Source organism: Poecilia reticulata, linkage group LG3 (assembly GCF_000633615.1).
Source record: "Poecilia reticulata strain Guanapo linkage group LG3, Guppy_female_1.0+MT, whole genome shotgun sequence".
Classification (NCBI taxonomy): Eukaryota; Metazoa; Chordata; class Actinopteri; order Cyprinodontiformes; family Poeciliidae; genus Poecilia; species Poecilia reticulata.
The window spans coordinates 9198281-9217840 of NC_024333.1; the positions used below are offsets into that span (position 1 = coordinate 9198281).

The 19560-nt window shown below is 39.0% G+C and overlaps 3 protein-coding genes across 4 annotated transcripts; all 3 read right to left on the reverse strand.

Moving 5' to 3' along the window:
- Positions 1 to 8007: 8007 nt before the first annotated feature.
- On the reverse strand, positions 8008 to 10561 carry LOC103462089 (normal mucosa of esophagus-specific gene 1 protein-like). The gene is made up of 5 exons (XM_008404610.2): positions 9540 to 10561; positions 9360 to 9420; positions 9174 to 9262; positions 9016 to 9076; positions 8008 to 8769 (listed from the first exon to the last, which is right to left on the reverse strand). The coding sequence occupies exons 2-5, from the start codon at positions 9396 to 9398 to the stop codon at positions 8701 to 8703; spliced, it is 258 nt and encodes an 85-aa protein (XP_008402832.1). The 5' UTR covers positions 9399 to 9420; positions 9540 to 10561; the 3' UTR covers positions 8008 to 8700.
- Positions 10562 to 10672: 111 nt separating this feature from the next.
- LOC103462090 (normal mucosa of esophagus-specific gene 1 protein-like) lies at positions 10673 to 12850 on the reverse strand. 2 transcript variants are annotated; one of them, XM_008404611.2, is made up of 5 exons: positions 12225 to 12850; positions 11434 to 11494; positions 11267 to 11355; positions 11123 to 11183; positions 10673 to 10956 (listed from the first exon to the last, which is right to left on the reverse strand). In XM_008404611.2, the coding sequence occupies exons 2-5, from the start codon at positions 11470 to 11472 to the stop codon at positions 10882 to 10884; spliced, it is 264 nt and encodes an 87-aa protein (XP_008402833.1). In that variant the 5' UTR covers positions 11473 to 11494; positions 12225 to 12850; the 3' UTR covers positions 10673 to 10881. The 2 variants fall into 2 exon arrangements, with proteins under 2 accessions (XP_008402833.1, XP_008402834.1); XM_008404612.2 differs by having other exon boundaries at positions 11434 to 11615.
- Positions 12851 to 12937: 87 nt separating this feature from the next.
- On the reverse strand, positions 12938 to 18655 carry afg2b (AFG2 AAA ATPase homolog B). The gene is made up of 10 exons (XM_008404609.1): positions 17797 to 18655; positions 17527 to 17712; positions 15782 to 16066; positions 15499 to 15684; positions 14846 to 15004; positions 14107 to 14316; positions 13779 to 14006; positions 13560 to 13694; positions 13223 to 13348; positions 12938 to 13131 (listed from the first exon to the last, which is right to left on the reverse strand). Exons 1-10 carry the CDS (start codon positions 18388 to 18390, stop codon positions 12994 to 12996), a joined length of 2247 nt encoding a protein of 748 aa, XP_008402831.1. The 5' UTR covers positions 18391 to 18655; the 3' UTR covers positions 12938 to 12993.
- Positions 18656 to 19560: the final 905 nt, after the last annotated feature.

A 19560-nucleotide genomic window follows, 5' to 3' on the forward strand; every position in this document is an offset into this window, starting at 1 on the left:
TGTTTTTTAAGCAAAACTCAGCAGGCTTTTCTCATGGTGACATGCATTAACAATTAAATTTGGCTTTTTTTTTTTTTCTGCAGTTCCACATTAAAGTTTGATGCAGCTCTGCTTTCCTCAATGGACCATCTTCATCTCCACTGCAGCAAACAGGCAGCTCTTTTTTATAGATTACTGTACACTAAAAGGTTGCATTGTGCCCTTGTTTATATTTTTAATAGTGTAATTCTGTAAAGACAAAATATGTCTGGTGGTCTAGCTCTGATTTACATATCTTGCTAAATTGCGGGTTTGAATATTGCAATACTTTCCTATAACAAAATAGTCCTGCAGAAAGAAATAACTAATAAAATATCATACTTAGGCATAGCTGTATGCTCTATATAGAGATTTTCCTTAGCTTTGATTGTATATCTCACAATTTTGTAATTTATCATTGTTTATTAAACTCTGGAAGCTGAGAGGCTTTGTTAATATTCTGTCCTAGAATGCGGTTAGATGTGCCCTTTTTTTATTGAGCACCTGTCCCTTTAGTGGTCTCTGCACGGTCCTGTTAACAAACCAGCGTTCTGACAACTATCCCAGCATGCACCGTGCGCTTCTTCTTCTACGGGCGAAAATGAAGTCGGCGGCTGCTTACCGTAGTTGCTAGACCTGTTGTGGCTAGCAACTACGGTAGCCATATATAAGGCGCACCGGATTATAAGGCGCACTGTTGGCTTTTGAGGAAATTGAAGGTTCTTAGGTGTGCCTTATAGTGTGGAAAATACGGTAAGTGCAGGAAGCAAAATCGGCTTTTAGCGAGTAATAAAATATACATTCACCGGCTCTTTATTAGGTACACCTGTTCAGTTGCTCATTAACACATACAAATCAGCCAATCAGATGACAGGGACTGGAAACACGGAGTTCAATCTGGGCATCAGTGTGGAGTGGGGTAGGACATTCAACGACATGGTTGTTTCCAGCAGACGACCTGATCTAAGTATTTGAGAAACTGGTGAACTTTGTACATTTTCATCCCAAACCCTCTCTCAGCAGCAATAGAAGATTACAAGAATTTCATCATTAGAATGAGAATGGTTTGAGATGTGGCATCAACCAAGGTATGCAAAATATAATCTCTGAACTCAAGTCAACTTTGAAGCAGGTGGATTTCAGCAGCAGGTGCCACACCTCCTTGCTTTTAACAGGAAGCTGAGACTACAATTGAAATAGCTACAATGGCATTTCAAGGTCAGCTGATCCTAGTTTTATTAAGCACCTTTGGGAAGTGGTAGTGTAGCACTATTTAAAGTGTAAAAGGACTGGATGGAAGAAATCAGAAGACTAGAATTCGTCTACTGGAGCCGTTGTCAGTAATCAATAAAACGATACAAAATAACTGCTTTCAATACCATGTATTTTGAAGAAAAAAATTAAARTGAACAATACAAGACATACTTAGAACCCAAAATAAATACACAGTACTGCGGCAATCCTYCATTAAGTTGTGCACAACTGGTCTCAACTTCCCCGCTGGTCAGTCCAAAGTCTGACCGACACACATTCAGAAGTCCATGGTTGGATTATCCAGATATTTAAGDTGACAATGTCCCAGCGYAAGTTCTTTYRGATAAAGAGATGAATAATGGAGTGTGTGYCTGAGTGGTGAGATGGAGGGGGAACTGATACAGACCAGGATGAAGTGATTCTTAGGGCTCTCCTGGCTCCAGCCAGTTTTCAGAAGCTCGCCATCTTTTACCCTAAAAAGGGATCACCTGGCCAATTCCATTAACAGTAGAGAGCATGGCAGCTTCAGGGCTCCAAACTCACTGGATCTTTTCAGATCTGTAGCTCCTTTGTCTCCAGCTCTCCCCCTCACGCCTGACTGGGGAAAGCTGGAGCAAGCCTAAATAATTACATCAAGTGTGTCAATTGGCTGCATGCACTGTGTGACTGACTGTCACTCTAACCAATGGGGCAGCAAGGYGGGACTAAGGGCAGTTTTTTTCACCCCGGGTTACAGCAGAACAAGACATTTGCATCATGGATCTGTGGCGGAGAGATTTGTAGCACAACGGCATGATGTTCTCCTGTCAACGAGGCCCAAGGTCTCCGAAGAAAGTTTCAGACACTTTGCTGATGTTGTTCCATGGAAATTTAAGGCAGTTCCGATGGAAAAAGTGTCAGTGCAAGTGCAGGTAGTCAAGTATCGAAAGGTCTATGAATTGGAGAAACTTTGTGATTTCTCTAAGCGATATGAATATACTTGAAGAGTACGTTAGACTACATAAAAGGGTTATCCTTTGATAGCTGCAACATTCCCCACGAATCAAAGTTAATGTGTAAATTTCAAATGTATAAAAGAGTTTATAATTGACAAGACAGTGTCAGTTTCCAGGCAACATAAGTGCTATAAAATGTTCAGACTCTTTCTCTTTGTTTTAGGAGAAGGAAGCAGCTTCCCTCCTTCTCTCCTGCCTTTCTGCCTCATCTGACATACAACTTGCTTTTATTCTGTCTGACTAGGTTCCATCGCAAAGCATGGAAATCTGTCCGAAATGAGCGGCACGATACACCTTTTATTAATGTAATGTGAACAAACAGGTGAGGTAAAGAAAGTTTCATCTTTGACATTCAATTACAACTAAAGTTAGTGTTTTTTACTCGCTGGTCACATGATCTGTGGTGTCGTGTGTGTGTGTGTGTGTGTGTGCAATGTCACGTACACATATTTCAAGGCACACGACTGCAGCGCCGTGCCCTTCCTGTCTCATTGTTTCTGTAAATAACTTATCAGTCTAACGTAGCCTGATAGATGAAATTGTGACAGCTGTAAAGCCGTCTGTGTCTGTGGCTTGTTTTCGCATTAGGAGCCGTCGCAGGCTTGCAGCCATACAGATGCCTGTGCAAGTCTGAGCTTGTCTAGCCAAAGCCATCAAATTTCATTGCTTAAAAACTCATGAGGCAGAATGACAGTGCAAAAAAGGTGGACAATTTGTGTGGGGGTGAAACACAAACAGCAACACCTCTAATGCAAGTGGAACCAAAAAAAAAAAAGAGAAACACTTCCTGGTTGCAGAGCAGGAAATAAAAGCTCCACCTTTTTCTCTTTGTATTGTCTCCTTTTGTTTAATAAGTCAAGAGACACCTGTTCAGCGTCATGGATATCCAACTGAACTACAGGCTGTGGATGCCAGACAGCCAAGGGCGGCTTTCTAGAACAGACACTTTTTGATTATTCGCTTTCCGATATGAGCGATGGGAGGACTGCCTCTCTGAAACATAATGCCAGCTCTGTTTGACCATCCAGCCATAAACTAAGCAGATTAGTTGCTTGGCTTTTTTCCTGGGTGCCGTTTATTACTTTACAGCTAGCTTTACTGGCACCATTTCCTGCTATAAATGCTGTCGTCTGAATGAAATATGGTGATCTGTGACAGAAGAATGAAAGCAACAGTGAGCTTTTAGTTCTTTTATTTGATATTGATCTCGTAAACAAAACAATCAAAGCAAATATTCACTCTCACTTTTTCGACATAATCGTTCAGACGCTTCAGAGTTGATAACTTTTCCACCTTGTTGCCGTCCCTAACTAAGCTGTACAGATATCGCTGGCAAAACTAGATTTTTTGTGTGCATTATTTTCTTTTAAAAATAGGAAAAAACTCTGATTTATTCACATACCATATATCTAATATACATTTTTAAAGAGGTCATAATAGACGTAACATTGGTCCAGTGGTATATTTCAATCTTCAATGGAGATTCATACACAAACAACTCACTAGATTTAAATAATGAGAAGAAATTTGCTTTGTTAATTTTATATTATTTATTCTATCAGAATAAAATCTAAATGCATAGACTTATATTTGAAGTTGTTTTTTCTAAGCAGAACCAAGCATAGCCCACCTATTTAGAGTTGCCTCTGATTAAACGAAACACTGATCAATATATTTGATGTGTATTAATAATTTTGTTGATGGCATTTGACAAAACTTAGGCTATTCACAGTGCAATAAGCAATTTTTGCTGAAATGTGATGAACAAATAAACTTGGACTAAGGAAGGGAATAAACTTATACTTTATTTATTTTTTCTTTAGAGTAATTTAAAATATACATTTCTACTGAAATTCCAATAATCTCCTCTTTGAATACTTCATGCTAGAAACAATTCTGACATACAACCCCAAAGAAAGATAAGTTAGAACAGAAAAATGTAAGATTTTCTCTTGTAGTGAGAGTGGCTTTGGCAACGAAACATCAAACTTGATAAATATTACTTCCAACAGCAATCCACATTTGAAACTAATTTGTATATAGATAAAATTTTCTGTCAATTCTTATTCACTTTCAGCTTAATTTAACTTCAGTTTGTTCAATCTAAACAAATAAGTGCTCAAACACAAAGAGAACAGGAAGAAGATGAAAATAAAGACTTTTTTAAAAAGGACAGGTGAGTATTATTTATTTTATCCACTAAAATAGAAAAAATGCCCTGTCGCATATAAATATGGTAAATTTTTTTGCAACGTGCTTTCTGCCAATACTACATTTTGCATTAGGTTTTTTGTTTTAGCATGATCCCTACCTTTATTTGCAAGGAAACTCACTGCCTAAATCCCGGTCATGTATGTAGGTCATTCCTGCAGAGGGCAGTTCTGTGCCTCAGATGTGAACGAGATAAAAATAAGTTTCCATTAGTTAATCTGGGAGCAGCTTGACTTTTCCTAAAAAAACAAGTGGGAGTGTTTTCTTGCTGCTTGTTGATGTTCTTGCTGAGAGATGCTGCAAAGTACACAACTCAACGCAATCTCTGTGGCCACATGCAAGCTCAGGTTATTTGAGGGATTGCTGTAAAGTCAATGACTTGTTGCAAAAGCAGGAATTCTTAAGAAAGAAAACATTTTGCAAACTTAATTTGATTGTAGTTTTGGATTCAATATTTATAGAAATTAGTGTACATTATATATGATAGGGCAGAGTTTTTCTACATAAAGGATATCTGAAGATGACAGCATTGCAAAGTTGCTAGAATAGTGAGAACAGCAGAAAGCAACACTCAGCACCTAAGAACACACCTCGTTGGGTCATGGTCCGACCAAACCACACAAACGACACCACACCAAGATCAGGGCTGCCGGACAACCCTCGAGCCATTGAACACACCTCCAGCACTTGCCAAACCAGCAAGGGTGCAGGGACGAGAATATAAGAATGCGTACCACGCCCCCTGGTCAACCCCCTGGCCAGCCCCCTGCTCCCAGCCCAGTCCCCCACACCCAACCCTACTGTGCTTGCTTGTGTTAATGTAAAATGTTCACAGATGTGTAGTGGATATGGTAATGCTGAAACAACACTCTGACAGTGTTAATCTTTTTTCTTCTTTCCAGTCTCTTGTGTCAAATTTCCTGCTAACCTAACCTAACCCTTTTAGGCCATGTTTTCCCCCTTTAAGAGTTTCTGTAATTGTCATTTATGATTTAGTTTTTCATATACTCCATCAACCTGACATGTTCTCGCCATGTCAGGCGAAGCACGATTAAACACCTTGAATGTATTTCCCCTTACACAAACCGAATAAAGAAAAGGGTGAAAATTTCTAGTGTTTTAGTCCCTTTCAGAGCAAACTGACTTCCAGGCTTGTGTGGCATCCAGTTTCAAAACCTATTTATGGACACAAACTCTTGAAGGAAGAGTTGAATGTTATCACGTGCGCGCCATCACTCTGAGGCTTTAACTGGCATACGGCTAGTTTAACCTCACAAAGCATCTATAAAAGGGAAAAGAATGTTGCTCTGAGGAAAAAATTTTAGGAATTACTCCAAAAAAAAAAAGAAGGAAAATGAGTTTCCAGTTGATTATTCCTGAACACAGTGGCGATTTTTTTCTGCAGGACTGTATTGATCACGCCTCTTAAATGGCCACTGATAGATTTGGATCTTTCACACACCAGAGCCAGATGTGTGAAAGCCGTTTGTGGTTGCTGCCACTTTAAGTAACAAATCTACCTTGAATCACATTTCCCCTAAAAAAAATAGGCACACTTGTTTTTTTGCTATTGTTTACAAGTAGCACACATCAGTTGAGGAATCCTTTCAGAAGCGTGCAAGTATTTATTATACCTCTGCAGGAGATGTATGACTGATTAAAGAAATAATCAAGTGTTCACATCCACCGTTTTGGGTAAACAGGTTCATTTTCTGTTTTGAACAACAGATGTCCTTCACAAAGACACTTGTACATTCAACTGTTTAATTAAAAAAGGCTGTTTGAGGAAATATATTTAGCTATTTAAGTTAAAACGCGCTGTTGCTGTCGGCTTCCATGTTCTATTAAGGAAAAACAATCCAGTTGTGGGCACCACCCATACGTTTTCCTGTTTTTGATGAGTCACTGTGACTGAAGTGGAAAAGGCTGCACTCCTTCACGGAGGTTTAACATTTCTGAACTATGACAGAGCAGGAGGGTTTGTGTGTACTGTTAACTCCCACAGTTAACATGCAGTCATCATGAATATTGATCATGATATTAATCTGAGGCATTTGTTGAGAGGACATACAACCAAAAACCCAGGGTAAACAAGTTTGAATGTATCGACTGTCTGCAGAACCAGAACTAAACTGGCACCCGTGAATATATGCATTCACCTTTGCTAAAATGTGGTTAAATGTCCGTAAAGACAATCAAATACTTTTGGTAGCCACAAAAAACCCATTGCATAATTTTTGCTGGATATTTGACCTCTCTTTTTAACAAAAGTGCTAGAGTTAATTTAAAAAAGCTGGTTCAGGGTATCAGGGATCAACCATAAATTTTCAATAAGGCTGAGTGCAGGACAATCAACTTTCCTGAAGCTTAATGTTAGCCTGCTTAATACATTGCAAAGCCAGGTTTGAGCGCTGCTTGGGATCAATTTCCTGCTAGAACGCCCTACTGTGAACAGGTTTCAACCCTAATATGAAAGAAAATTGGTCAAAGGCTGTGGCCAGGACAAGAAGAACTACAAAGTTATGTCTGTCCAGGACATTTCATGTTTTACAAGAACTGAAGTGCAGAACTCCAGGGAAGTCTTTAGTCGGAATAACACATTTTGCAAGACAATAAACTGTCTCAGAAATTATCGCGATAAAATATTGTCATTTTGACATTTTTAACGTACATAACAATAATAATAACAATAAGGGCTCATTAATGAAAGCATATTCAATGATTAAGAAAAACCTTTCATTTCTAAAGAACATTTGACACTGGAACTAAAAATCATTTGAAATATTCAAAATAAGCTAATAAAACAATAGAACAGCAATTCAAATGGATTGTGAGGTCTCTGTAACCAAAATTGCATTTGAAATAATAATTTAGCTTAGACAGTAAAAACAGGTTTGCAGGTAGTGCAAAGTAACTACTTTGTACTAGGTGTCAAATGTTTGGAGTGCTTCTCAAAATCCTGGCTTTTTCAAGTTTAATATTAAAGGGGAGCATCTCCGAGCAACTGTTGTCCAAATGAAAATGACTATGCTCATTTTATCATGCGATTGATTTATTGCTTTCTGTTAGACTTAGTCTTCAATCCCTCTGTCATTTGTTATTGTAGTTCCCCATTTCAAATTTGACTAATCACATGATAGTTTCCTTCATTTTGTAGATCATGTAGAGGCAGCAGCCACCAGCTTCAAGGTCAAGTGAGGGTTTTATCCCTAAACACTGTAAAGTGTAGTAGTTGGAGCATTATGCTGCAGGGTTGTTCCACTGCCTTACAGCATAATGAGTGAAGTTAACTCCTTAATCATATTGAAAGTGTGTCGACTACAATTAAATTTAAATGAAATCGACCAATTCTGATAAGAATATTAAATATTCTGACAGAATTCTGTTGATGGTTGCAAAGCTCACGTTTCTCTTCAACTTTCTAAGGGGCATTTAATTAAATATTGAGTAGGTTGTACGCATTTGTTAGAAGCCGTAAATATGTTGACACCGAATCGCCAAGACAAATTCTGCAAAAAATTCTAAGTTGTGCATTTCTTAAATTCCTTTCGTTGTTTAATGAGGTCAACATGAACAGAATAGCATAAATCATAATGCCCCAAATGAAAATAACATTCACGTTAGCTGGAGATTGGCACCAGCAACCCTCCCGACCCCACTAAGGGACAAGGGTGTAAAGAAAATGGATGGATGGATGAAAATAACATTCCTGTTAAGGACTACTTCATAGTAACTTCTCACCAGAGCTGTAACTTTAGCTTTAATTATGAGCGCATTACATTGAAAACAGAAACCATTTGGTCTTCTAAGCCCCATAAAAGCTCAGCTTTATTGACAATATACAGTACAGTACTCTGGGTTTGTGGCTTTTTATATTTAGACAGCGATACATTCCTATCGTAGGCATCTGACAGTTAAGACGAACCACAGCTGATAAAGTAAAAATGTATCTCTCCAGCTCTGGTTAGCCAATAAAACAAAAAGCAAAAACAAATGACCCGTCCTAATCTCAGATGTTTCTTTTTCTGTCGATGTGGATCGATGTCCTTGTGTTGCCGCTACAGAGCAGGGGTGAAACCCCACCAGTTGAGCAGAAGCATTTCCGCACACTGAGTGTCAAAGCGTCCTAGTTTGTGCAGAAAGGATTCTGCTAGACTGATGAGGGGGCCTGGCAAGTAGTCAAGACTCTACATCTTCAGAGACGATACCGGCTCTTCTTTCTTTATTTGGTCATGGACTTCACCATTTCCAGAGTCTCCACTGGTTTCCATTGCTGATTGATGGTGATTAGCTGCAGCAAAATGTTACAAACAAAAAAAAAAAAGAGAGAAGAGGTTATAGGTATTAGCTATTACCAGGATTGGCTCTGATGTCACAGAAGACGGTTGGTACAAGTGATAGCGACTCAGCACTATCTATCAGCAGCAGGGTAGAAGGCAGCGCTTGTTTACATGCCGCAATAAAGACAACTGAAACTCTTATGAAAATGAATTCAGCCAATAGAATCTTATAAAGCATAAATAAAATTAAAACACACCTTTTGGGGCTTTGAGGGGTCCAGTCTTTCCCATGGTTCTGGGTTTTTAGACTTGTTCAAACTGTACAGCATATTAAAACAACAGATTATACCCTTTCAGCTCTAATTGATGTAATTTAATAAACCGTGAGCTAAAAAAAAAGAAGAGAAAAACTCACATCACATCGGATTTGGTGAACAAAAAGTACATGGAAGCAGATGTGGCTCCCGTTGCTGCGAACGCCATGAATCCCACCAGAGGGATCAGCTGAAAGAGACACACAAAAAGCATAACTATCACATCTAATTTTCACTAGAAGCAGAACGACTGCACAAATAAAAAGAGTAAAAAGCAAACGCCTTACCTCCTTCCTCTTCTTCAACAACTGGATGAATCCAGACATGTTTCCAAAATACTCAAAACACCTGCAAAGAAAATAGTTTGGTTTTCACTTGTTGTTGTTTACATCCTCAGTCTGAGTCTCTGCCTTCCTAAAGGAAGAGGCAAGGTCCCTAAGGCAGCTCGGTGCGACATGTCTTCTTACCTGTTGCTTCAGAGCTTCCTGAAAGTCTCTGAGTCCTGCACAGCAGGAGACAAACAGATGTAGGACAGGGCGGGAGGGTTTACGAGGTGACAGGCACGTAGACACAAGATGCTTCCTGTATTGTAATGTACAACTGAAGGGCAAAGCATCTATTTGGTCATGATAGATACAAAATACCAGTGTGCAGGGCCCTCTAGTGGTCACACTTGAAAACTGAAAGATAGCTGTACAGATTATTGTTAAAAACAGCAAAAAATCATGTAATGGCAAATGCTGAGACAACAAAATGACACGATAAAAGTTACATAAAAATAACATTTATTTTAAAACTGATTTGTTTATAGCCTGACATAGGAGAACACTGTTGTTACTTAAATGCCCTTATTCACTAATTGTTGATCTCAGGGATGCACCAGTTAGTGAACATTATCAGAAATATGAAAATCGCACCAGCTAAGTTCATTAGTAGATTTCACCTTTCTACTGTTTTCATTCCAAGTAATTTAAACTATAATCTATATCTGATATCAGATACAATGAATATAGAAAGTTGAGTTTTCTCAAACTAGATTTTAACACATCAGAATGAAGAAATGTAATGAGAAAATAAAATACTTAAAGAACTTCTTTTTGAGTAATGACAATGTCTAAGCAGCACATTCATTTAATGTCATTTTTTTTAAGTCAGTGCCTGGAAAACGTTTCAAAATCACTGACTTGATTGGGAATCGCAGTAAAAAATGAAAATGCTTTTACCTCCCTGACCAACCTGTGGACCAACACGGACTTTCCGACTCCAGGAGGTCCGACGCCTCCAGCCAATATATCTGTATTAAAATCCTTCAGGTTCATTGCAAACTCCTCACGGATACAAACACTCCTCAGTACGTCTTTCACAAGGTAACTTAAGAGACTCCTTTATCCATCAAAAACCAGATGACACATAAACATAAAAATGGAAAAACCAAAAAAAAAAACAAAAAAAAACAATTCAACTTCCCCCAGGTTTTGTGCTTAAACAGAAAAACCATATTCTGGATTATGATGACTAATGTATATAGAAACCTCTGACCAGAGTCGTAACTTTAGCTTTAGTCATGAGAACATTTCATGAAGACAGAAACCATCCGCTCTTCTAAGCCACATAAAAGCTCAGCTTTATTGAAAATATATAGTGCAGTACTCTGGGTATATGACTTTTTATATTCAGACAGCAATACATATTTGTATCTGAGGCATCTGACAGTAAAATTAAACAGTTAAAATAACAATAAAAAAATCATCTCTCAAGCTGTGGTCAGCCAAAAGTAACAAAAACAACTTCAGAAATGATGCATGCTCCTCATTTGTCTTTGGTCATGGACTTCACCATTTCCAGACTTTCCACTGGTTTCCACTTCTGATTGATGGTGACAAACTGCATCAAAATGTTAGAAAAAAAAAGACACTTCATTTAAGGTATTTGCCACTGTTGCCATGAATATTTGGAGGTCTGACTCTGATGTCACAGAAAGTCATAGTGCGATAGCACATATCAGAAGTTGGGTGAGAGGCAATGCTTGTTTTCAAAAATTAAAATATACCTTTTGGGGTTTTGATGGGTTCACTCGTTCCCATGGTTCTGGATTTGAAGTCCTGTTCAAACTACACAGCAAAGTTAAACAATACACTATGATTTAGATCCAATTGACAAAATTCCATCAAAAAGAACAAAAAAAACAACTCACATCACATCATTCTTGTGGAACAGAAAATAGATAGCGACTGAAGATGATCCTGTTGCAGCAAAAGCCATGAATCCCACAATAGGAATCAACTGAAACAAGAAACATTCCAACCACACCTGATCAAGCAGTTCTAGCCTTGCCAAAAGTGTAAAAAACAAACATCGTACCTCCTTCCTCTTCATCAACATCTGGAAGAATCCGGGCATTTTGTCAAAATACTCAAAACACCTATTGAGAAAATAGCCTGGTTTTCACTTGCTGGTTTATGTACTTTCCTTACAACATGCGTCAGCTAGAGTGCTGTTTGTAAAGTTACAAAAATTAACAGCAATAATTTGCTGTATTTGGCCTGTCAAAGAGAAAAAAAATGTGGGTGTTAATTTTTCTGACATATTCCAACATTTATAATTGTAAGAGTTCCAAACTAAATATTTAATTCACTAGCTATACATTTAGTTCCAAACTAAATACTTATTTTCCAAACTAACAAATATTTTTGCCTTCTAACAACATATTTAGCTTGCTAGCTAAATACTTGGCTAATATGCAAATTGGCTTATCGGTAAGCGGAAATGGAATATCAAAATAGAAGCTTGGGTTTCCGTGTCTCTAAACTCCGGTGGTGGCGGACTTGAACAGGCATATTGTTTTCGTTATGACTAGCTAAATAGAGCAAATTACCGTTTTTCTTTCTTTTTCTTTTTTTTTTTTACTGTGTAACTTTACAAACAGCGCCCCATAGCTAACGGATAATAATGTCTCCATAGACTTGCTTTTCTTAACTGCAAATATTTTATAAACGCTTTTTGTAACTGAAATACAGCAGAAGGAAAAATGCGACTAGCTAATAACCAAAACTTTGTTACTCAAAAAAATATGTACACTGTTGTACACATCAACCACAAAAAAACAACACCTGCCACACTTGTTTGTGCCACACAAACAAGTAAATACTTACTAGAAGAAGTCTTCCAAAGGACAAAGCATTCAGATAGAGCTCATGAGCGTTTACTTTCGCCTAACTGCCTAAATTCTCGTTGTCAAGGTTACCGTAGAACATTTCAAAGATAGTTTGCTGGTAACAGCGCTCACTCGGTCATATTTCTAGAAATACAATTTGACAAATATCCGATACAAAATGAATAATATACCGTAGGTTATCGCCGATACCGCTAAAACCGATTGTATTCAGAAGAAAACAGACTTTTTGAGTGCAAAGAGTACAAATGTATGAAAACATATTTTCAGATTGAAAATGTAAGCTATTGATATTTGCCATTATAATTGTTGCATCTCTTGAGGAAATTCAAGTAATTTGCTGGACATATGGAATAGAAACCAAAACAAAAGTATGAACCTCATCACAACAGCATTGATCTGATACAAATACTATAATTTTCAAAGTGAGTATTATTTAGATCAATACGCCCAGACATACCCAAAACAGAGGATTAACAAGGTAAATGGAAAGTACATGGTTCTTTCGGTATTGTAATGTATAGCTGAAGGACAAAGCATCTATTTGATAATAGCTACAAAATAGTGTGCGCCCTCTAGTGGTCAGACTTTAAAGCTGAAAGTTGAACTTATAATTGTTAAAAATAGCCTACCTAATTAATGTCATTGAAAAGCTTATGAAATAAAACTTGTAAAAAAAAAAAAAACAGACAATAAAAGTTACATGTCATAACATTTATTTTAAAACTGATATTTTGTATAAAAATACATCACTGGTGAGGTATTAAATATGAACTAATCTGCTGAGCAGTGAGAGAAGGACTCATTTTGGTGATGGAACGAAGGAAATGTGTCTGTTGGATGGATGACGCTTCCATGTTCTCCTCCAGCAATGCCAGCAGAGCAGCCTAAAAAGAAAAAAGAAACTGAATATATAAATATATCTCTGTTGGTGTGTTTTTTAATTGTAAACAAAAAAGCCATTTCAGATACACTTACTTCTTTACACAGGTTTTCCAGGTCAGCTCCAGAGTAAAGCTTTGTCTTTGTAGCCAGCTCCTCCAGACAGACGTGTGAATCCACAGGCATAGACTTTGTGCAAACTTTTAGGATGGCGAGTCGAGCCTTAACATAGGTAACAAAAAACAATGCACCAACATTAAAAGACTCAGTTGCTGTTATGTATTACTGTGTAAAAATTATTCGGTCTCTCTTTGCTGCTTTATGTTAAAACAGCCGAAGTCCACATAGAGCTAAAAAAAAGACAAAACTGCATAACTATGACTAAATTTAACAACGTAATGTAGATTAAGCACTCAACAAAGTAAAATCAAACCTGCAGATCAGGGGGTGGAACGTAAATGATGTGGTCCAGCCTGCCGGGTCTGAGCAGGGCGCTGTCGATGCAGCTGGGTCTGTTTGTAGCAGCTACAACCATCACATCTTTGTTACAAACCTCCTGACAGTCCAGCTGTTAAAAGAAAAAAAAACCCCAGTTTATTATTAAAGTCACGGTGTGAAGATGAGAAATTGTGTAATGTCAACAACATGTGACCTCGTCATCTGCGTGACTCTGCTCCACTCCCTCTGCCTGCAGGACCTTATCTGCTCCCCTCCTCTCCACCGTCTTCAGGCCGATCCCGTCCATCTCATTCAGCAGCACAGAGAGCAGCCGGGTCTGCACGCTGTTAGGGGTCCCGACGTCGGACCGCGACCCGATCAGCGAGTCGATCTCGTCGAGGAACAGAACGCAGGGCGCGCAGGCGCGGGCCTGCCGGAACAGCTGCATGTGAAAAGACAGATGCAATGGTTTGAAAGGCGCAACAAAGAAGAAATGAAAACGATCTGTTCTCTGCATATTTCAGGAAACTAATAGAAAGTACCTGAGCTAAAGCTTTCTCAGAGTCTCCGACGTACGGAGAGTACAGGTCAGCGCCGCTGACGGACAGGAAAGCACAGCGGGACGAGGTGGCAGCAGCTTTGACAAGCGTCGTCTTTGCGCATCCTGGAGGTCCGTACAGAAGGACGCCGCGCTGCCGACACAACCCCAGACGGACAAACGCCTCAGGGTGTCTCATAGGCCACTCAATGCTCTGTGGCAGAGATTTAAAGAAAAAAATTACTTAACTATGCTTTGCGTGGAAACATGTCATCATACTTTTCCTTTCTAGCTCTATAAATCCAGCCCCACAACTCAGTTCGCCTTAGTGGTGGAAATTTATCATAATGTTTATCATGTACCATAGTAAATTTCTTATAATAAGATTTTTTATTTACTCTTACCATAATAAACTGCAGTTATTGATGGTAAATAAACAAAAAACTGACAGTGTGATCAGGAATGTTACTTTGAAACTTAAATATGATTAAATGCAGTTACTGTGGGCAATGCAGTGATGTAAATGACATTTATAGAAGTCAATGGCATCCTGAACAAGCCTATTTCAAGAACAATATTTGTGTTTGTGGTACTACGATTGCTGAACCCTGCAAGTCACAGCCATACAGTTATCTAAAAAGGAAGTAATAAATACATTATGACGAAATAGTAATGTATTTATTATTTCATAATAATGAAATAATAAATACATTATTTATTATTAAGACAGGTAGTTAGCCTACCTGTCTTAGTTTGGTTTTGACTTCTTCCAGGCCTCCGATTTGCTCCCAAAGCACCGGGGAGAGCTCCGTCCTGCCCAGGCTGCCTCTCAGGCAGGACGGGCCCACCAACTTCAGGGCCTCCTGGAAGTGCTTCATATCCACCACCTGCTCCCCTGAACCCTGAAGGCAACAATGTCAATGACTCACAGAACACTAAACTCAGAAATTGGTCCTGATCCAAAACAAGTTGGATAAAAACAAAGATTTGACGTTTTGTCTGCACAGAACACAGTCCTACAAACTATGTCCCACGATTCAAGAGCGTTCACAGCAACAATTCTTAGTAGACAGTGTCTAACTTCATCACTCTCTCACAGTGTTTCAAAGTTGTTTAAGTTTCTCCAAAACATTCCTTCAGTTTAGTCAGTTTTACATGCATTTGTTTTTGCATTGCTCTCTTACGGTTCCACCGTAAGATTTCAGCCACTGTTGAGGTCTGGACATTGACTGGACCGTTCCAGTATATTGATTTTTTTTTTCATTCTTTTCAAGTCATACTGTTTTGGGTTTGCTGCTGTGCTCAGTGTCACTAAAGCCGCTGCCTGTAAGCTGCATTTATTATATCTGGGCAAATAATTAATTTAAAAACGATCACTTATTTTCTCTGCATTTACCTTTACATTCTCCCTCAAAGCGTGCATGGCAGCCTCCCTGCACAGTGCACTCAGGTCTGCTCCGACATATCCTGTCGTTATCTGAGCAAGCTCCGCAATGTTCACGGTGGGGCGCACGGGCATTCTCTCACACAGAACAGACAGGATGGCCTTTCTCTGCAGGAGTGTCGGAGCACCGATGATCACCTTTGAAAAAAGACAAATGCAAAGTTTACTGGTTTCGCGTTGCATGTTGCAGCTGTCGTTCACACTAACAGGACTGTATAAAAATAAAACGCTGCACCTCTCTGTCAAACCTCCCAGGCCTACGCAGCGCTGGGTCTAAACTGTCTGGCCTGTTGGTGGCTCCTACGATGAGGAAGCGGTCGGACCGACTCATCCCATCCATCAGCGTGAGAAGCTGGGCCACCAGCCGGTTCTCAGGCGCGGAGGAGCCGGATCTCCTCGGAAACAGAGAGTCCAGCTCGTCCAAAAACAACACGCAGGGGCCCTCTTCCGCTGCAGACCGGGCACGCTCAAACACAGCCCGCAGCGTCTCCTCGCTCTCACCCGGCCGTGACCCGACAACCTGACAACAGGAGACCACTGCTGTTATTCAGCTGCACTTATGCACCACATGTCGATCTCATGTCGTTCTCACAGCCTAATAACCTTGAATGCCATTGGTTCATGCTGCTATGGTGTTTGGACAAAAATGCAACACATGATCTAAATCAATCAAACAGCTGCAGCTGATCCAGAATGCTGCTGCTCGCGTTCTCACTAAAACCAGGAAGATAGAGCACATAACACCAGTTTTAAAGTCCCTACACTGGCTCCCTGTAGCTCAGAGAATAGACTTTAAAATACTGTTGTTAGTTTATAAATCACTGAACGGTTTGGTACCACAATACCTTAAAGATCTGTTATTGTTGTACCAACCGTCTAGACCCCTCAGATCTTCTGGTTCTGGTCTGCTTTGCATCCCCAGAACCAGAACCAAACGAGGAGAAGCAGCATTCAGCTTCTACGCACCACAAATTTGGAACAAACTTCCAGAAAACTGTAAAACAGCTGAAACACTGGGTGCCTTTAAATCTCAACTTAAAACCCACCTGTTTAGAGTTGCTTGTGGCTAAATTAGGGTCAGAGTGCGGGTTTTGATGTCTTTGATGTTTTTATGACTTTAATGTTTTTAATTTCTTTTTATTTCTTATTGTCTATGTTTTTAATGCCTTTATAATCTTTTTTTATGTAAAGAAGTCTTAAAGGTTTGAATCCTTGTCAAGTGGCGGTTTGACTAAAGAAGTTTTAAATGTTAAAGTTTTTATTTTGACTCTTTAATTTCTTTTTATTTCTCTTTCTCACTGTTTCTTTTTTTAATCTCTTTCTCTTTCTCACTGTTTATTCAATGTCACATGCTGTTTTTATTTTAATTATGTACAGCACTTTGAAATGCCTTGCTGCTGAAATGTGCTATACAAATAAAATTTGATTGAAAATTTGATTGATAAATTATTTTTTGCTGAAATTGAAAATTATTCCCACTGTTGCATAGTTATATTGATTATTATAGACATAAAAAAATTTTTCTATAAACATTTATTTAAAATGATTCAGGACAAAAACATCAGAAAAAACATGAAAATCTTACCAGCTAAATTTATTTGTGGTCTAGTGCTCATTACAAAGAATATTCACTTTTTTCCTGTTATGATTTCAAAAAACACCACAAGTAAAACTTCAATCTATTTGATATCAGATCAAATGAATATAGAAAGTGGAGTTTGACTCAAACTGAAGGGATGTAAAGGAAAAATGAAAGAAGCAGCCTTTTTTTTAAACTTTCATAAAACATGAAAGAAACTCAAATATACCTGTACAGTGCAGTTGAGTCTATTCTGAAGACTCACTCAGGAATAGTTATTCTTTGACCACATAATAATTTAGCCATTTACTTTGTCTTGAAACAGACCAACAGAAAATGATATTTGTTTTATATCTCTTGAAACTTTTTTGAGAACTGAAATGATATACATCAGCTCCTACCTCTGGTCCTCTGACCACCACCAGGCTTGCTCCCACCTCCATGACCACCCGGCGGACCAACACGGTCTTCCCAACTCCAGGAGGTCCCACCAGGAGCACACCTCTGGGGCAAGACACGCCCAGCGAGATCAGGGTGTTGGGATAAAGGAGGGGCAGCTGCAGCATCTCTCTCAGGGATGCACTCACCTGCAGTGGAAGAAAAACACACATGTTGGAGTCAACCCCTGTAGATTAGTACAACAGGGGTCATAACAGTAAGTAGAGGCTGACCTCATCCAGTCCTCCCAGCGGGGGTGTATGCTGGTCCTGCATTTGACTCTTGTAATGCTGGACTGTCTGGACCTCAGTTATCTCCAGACCAGTTTTAGAGGTGATGACTCCAGCAGCTGCAGACTCTGGACAGATGCCGTGCACAGCAACATATCTTATATCTGTATTAAACTCCTCCAGGTTTATTACAAACTCTTTATGGACATAAACACCCGTCAGCATGTCCTTCACAAGCTCATGAACAAGGCTAAAATTTGTGTTTTTCTTAAAATCAAGACTCCGGACCACCACAGTTACTTTAACACTCTTCAGTTTGGTGCAGGGTGCGGGACTGAGCTGAGTCTTGTCCAAGCTCAGGTGTGCGGGAAGCCCAGAAATCAAGCTGGGAGTGAAACATTTCAGGTCTATCTGCAGGAAGCCCTCCGCCAGGTCGGGACGGGGCCAGGTGGTGCACAGGCAGCTTCCCCCGGGAAGAGACACCAGCAGAGGGGAGCCCAGTCTTAGACCCAACGACGACATCAGACCCGGGCCCAGTCTGCATCTCTGAGACCCCCGGTCAGAGGGATCCACCGATAGCAGCCTAAGAGACTCCATTGTCCATTAAAACCCGATGATGACACACTGACAGCGCGATCTAAACAGAACTAAAAGCCTCAGATGCAGCACTAACTAAGCATACATACTTCAAAAAGTTAATTTAATAGCGTCCATTTGTGTAAAGTAGAAGCTGAATTACACTGACATACTAGGTAACGCTGTGTCTTAAATAAGAAAATGGCTAAAGCGATTATTACATTAGCTGAGCTGTAATGTTGTTAACAAAATTCGCGTGGTGCCTGTTAAAAAAAAGATGGCCAACAAAAACCTTTTAATGCGTGTTACGTCGGTCGGCGTTTCACGGGTTAAAAACGCGCGTGCACTACTCGCATTACAGTGATACTACGGCTACCGCACAAGCTCAAAAAAGATGACTGAAAAATAAATATTGGTTTGAAAAATATAACTGTAACTGAAAACGTGAGCATTGAGTCTGAAATAAATGTACTGACAAATTTTGCATTGAACGATAAAATTGATGGTGAAAAAAGATTAATTGAAACTCTAACTATATGCATTTAGTGAAACAATGTGGATCTCCTTCAGAGATCCTTATTGGAAAGACCCCAAATTATATGACTGCATATTGAGAAACTACACAAGCAAATCTGGTTTACTATTCTGTATTTTAAGCAAGTTTGCAAATGGATGGATCATGGAAACTAAAGCTAATTGCAGTTATGTTTGACGCGGAAAACAAATATTTGACAATATAGCTAGGCAGTCAGCACCGTCTCTGACTGCCTAGCTACAGCTCAAATTTCCAAATAATAATTTACCACTCTTTTAAGATAGGAGTTCATTAGTGTATTTCAACATAATAGTAAACCAAGCAAAATAACAATTTCACAACTGGTCTTACAAAATACGGAAAAATATAATATAATAAATATAATATAATATAATATAATATAATATAATATAATATAATATAATATAATATAATATAAAACATATTTTTGTGTTTATACACAGCTGACGTGAAAGCGAAAAGTCATACTCCAACACATTCTGAGAATAAGTTTCTTTCTCTGGTACTCTGCTGCCATCTAGTGCACAGAAAAGAAAATACACCGAATCTAGATAATTGTGTGAACAACTTAGAAATGTAAAGCTGATAACATATTCAATATCAAATTGAGAGGAGGTATCCTCTGGTACATGCTA

Bases quoted from the DNA above. Each gene is read 5' to 3' on its own strand.
- LOC103462089 (XM_008404610.2), bottom strand. From the start codon at position 9,398: ATGTCTGGATTCATCCAGTTGTTGAAGAAGAGGAAGGAG. The intron at 9,077-9,173 runs GTGAGTTTTTCT...TATGCTGTACAG, and splicing joins TTCACCAAATCCGATGTGAT to TTTGAACAAGTCTAAAAACC. The intron at 8,770-9,015 runs GTGTGTTTTAAT...ATTTTGCTGCAG, and splicing joins ACCCCTCAAAGCCCCAAAAG to CTAATCACCATCAATCAGCA.
- LOC103462090 (XM_008404611.2), bottom strand. From the start codon at position 11,472: ATGCCCGGATTCTTCCAGATGTTGATGAAGAGGAAGGAG. The intron at 11,356-11,433 runs GTACGATGTTTG...TTCTTGTTTCAG, and splicing joins TGTTGATGAAGAGGAAGGAG to TTGATTCCTATTGTGGGATT. The intron at 10,957-11,122 runs GTATATTTTAAT...ATTTTGATGCAG, and splicing joins ACCCATCAAAACCCCAAAAG to TTTGTCACCATCAATCAGAA.
- afg2b (XM_008404609.1), bottom strand. From the start codon at position 18,390: ATGGAGTCTCTTAGGCTGCTATCGGTGGATCCCTCTGACCGGGGGTCT. The intron at 15,685-15,781 runs GTGCAGCGTTTT...CTTTTTTCAAAG, and splicing joins CTGGGAGGTTTGACAGAGAG to GTGATCATCGGTGCTCCGAC. The intron at 13,695-13,778 runs GTCACATGTTGT...TTCTTTTAACAG, and splicing joins AGAGTCACGCAGATGACGAG to CTGGACTGTCAGGAGGTTTG.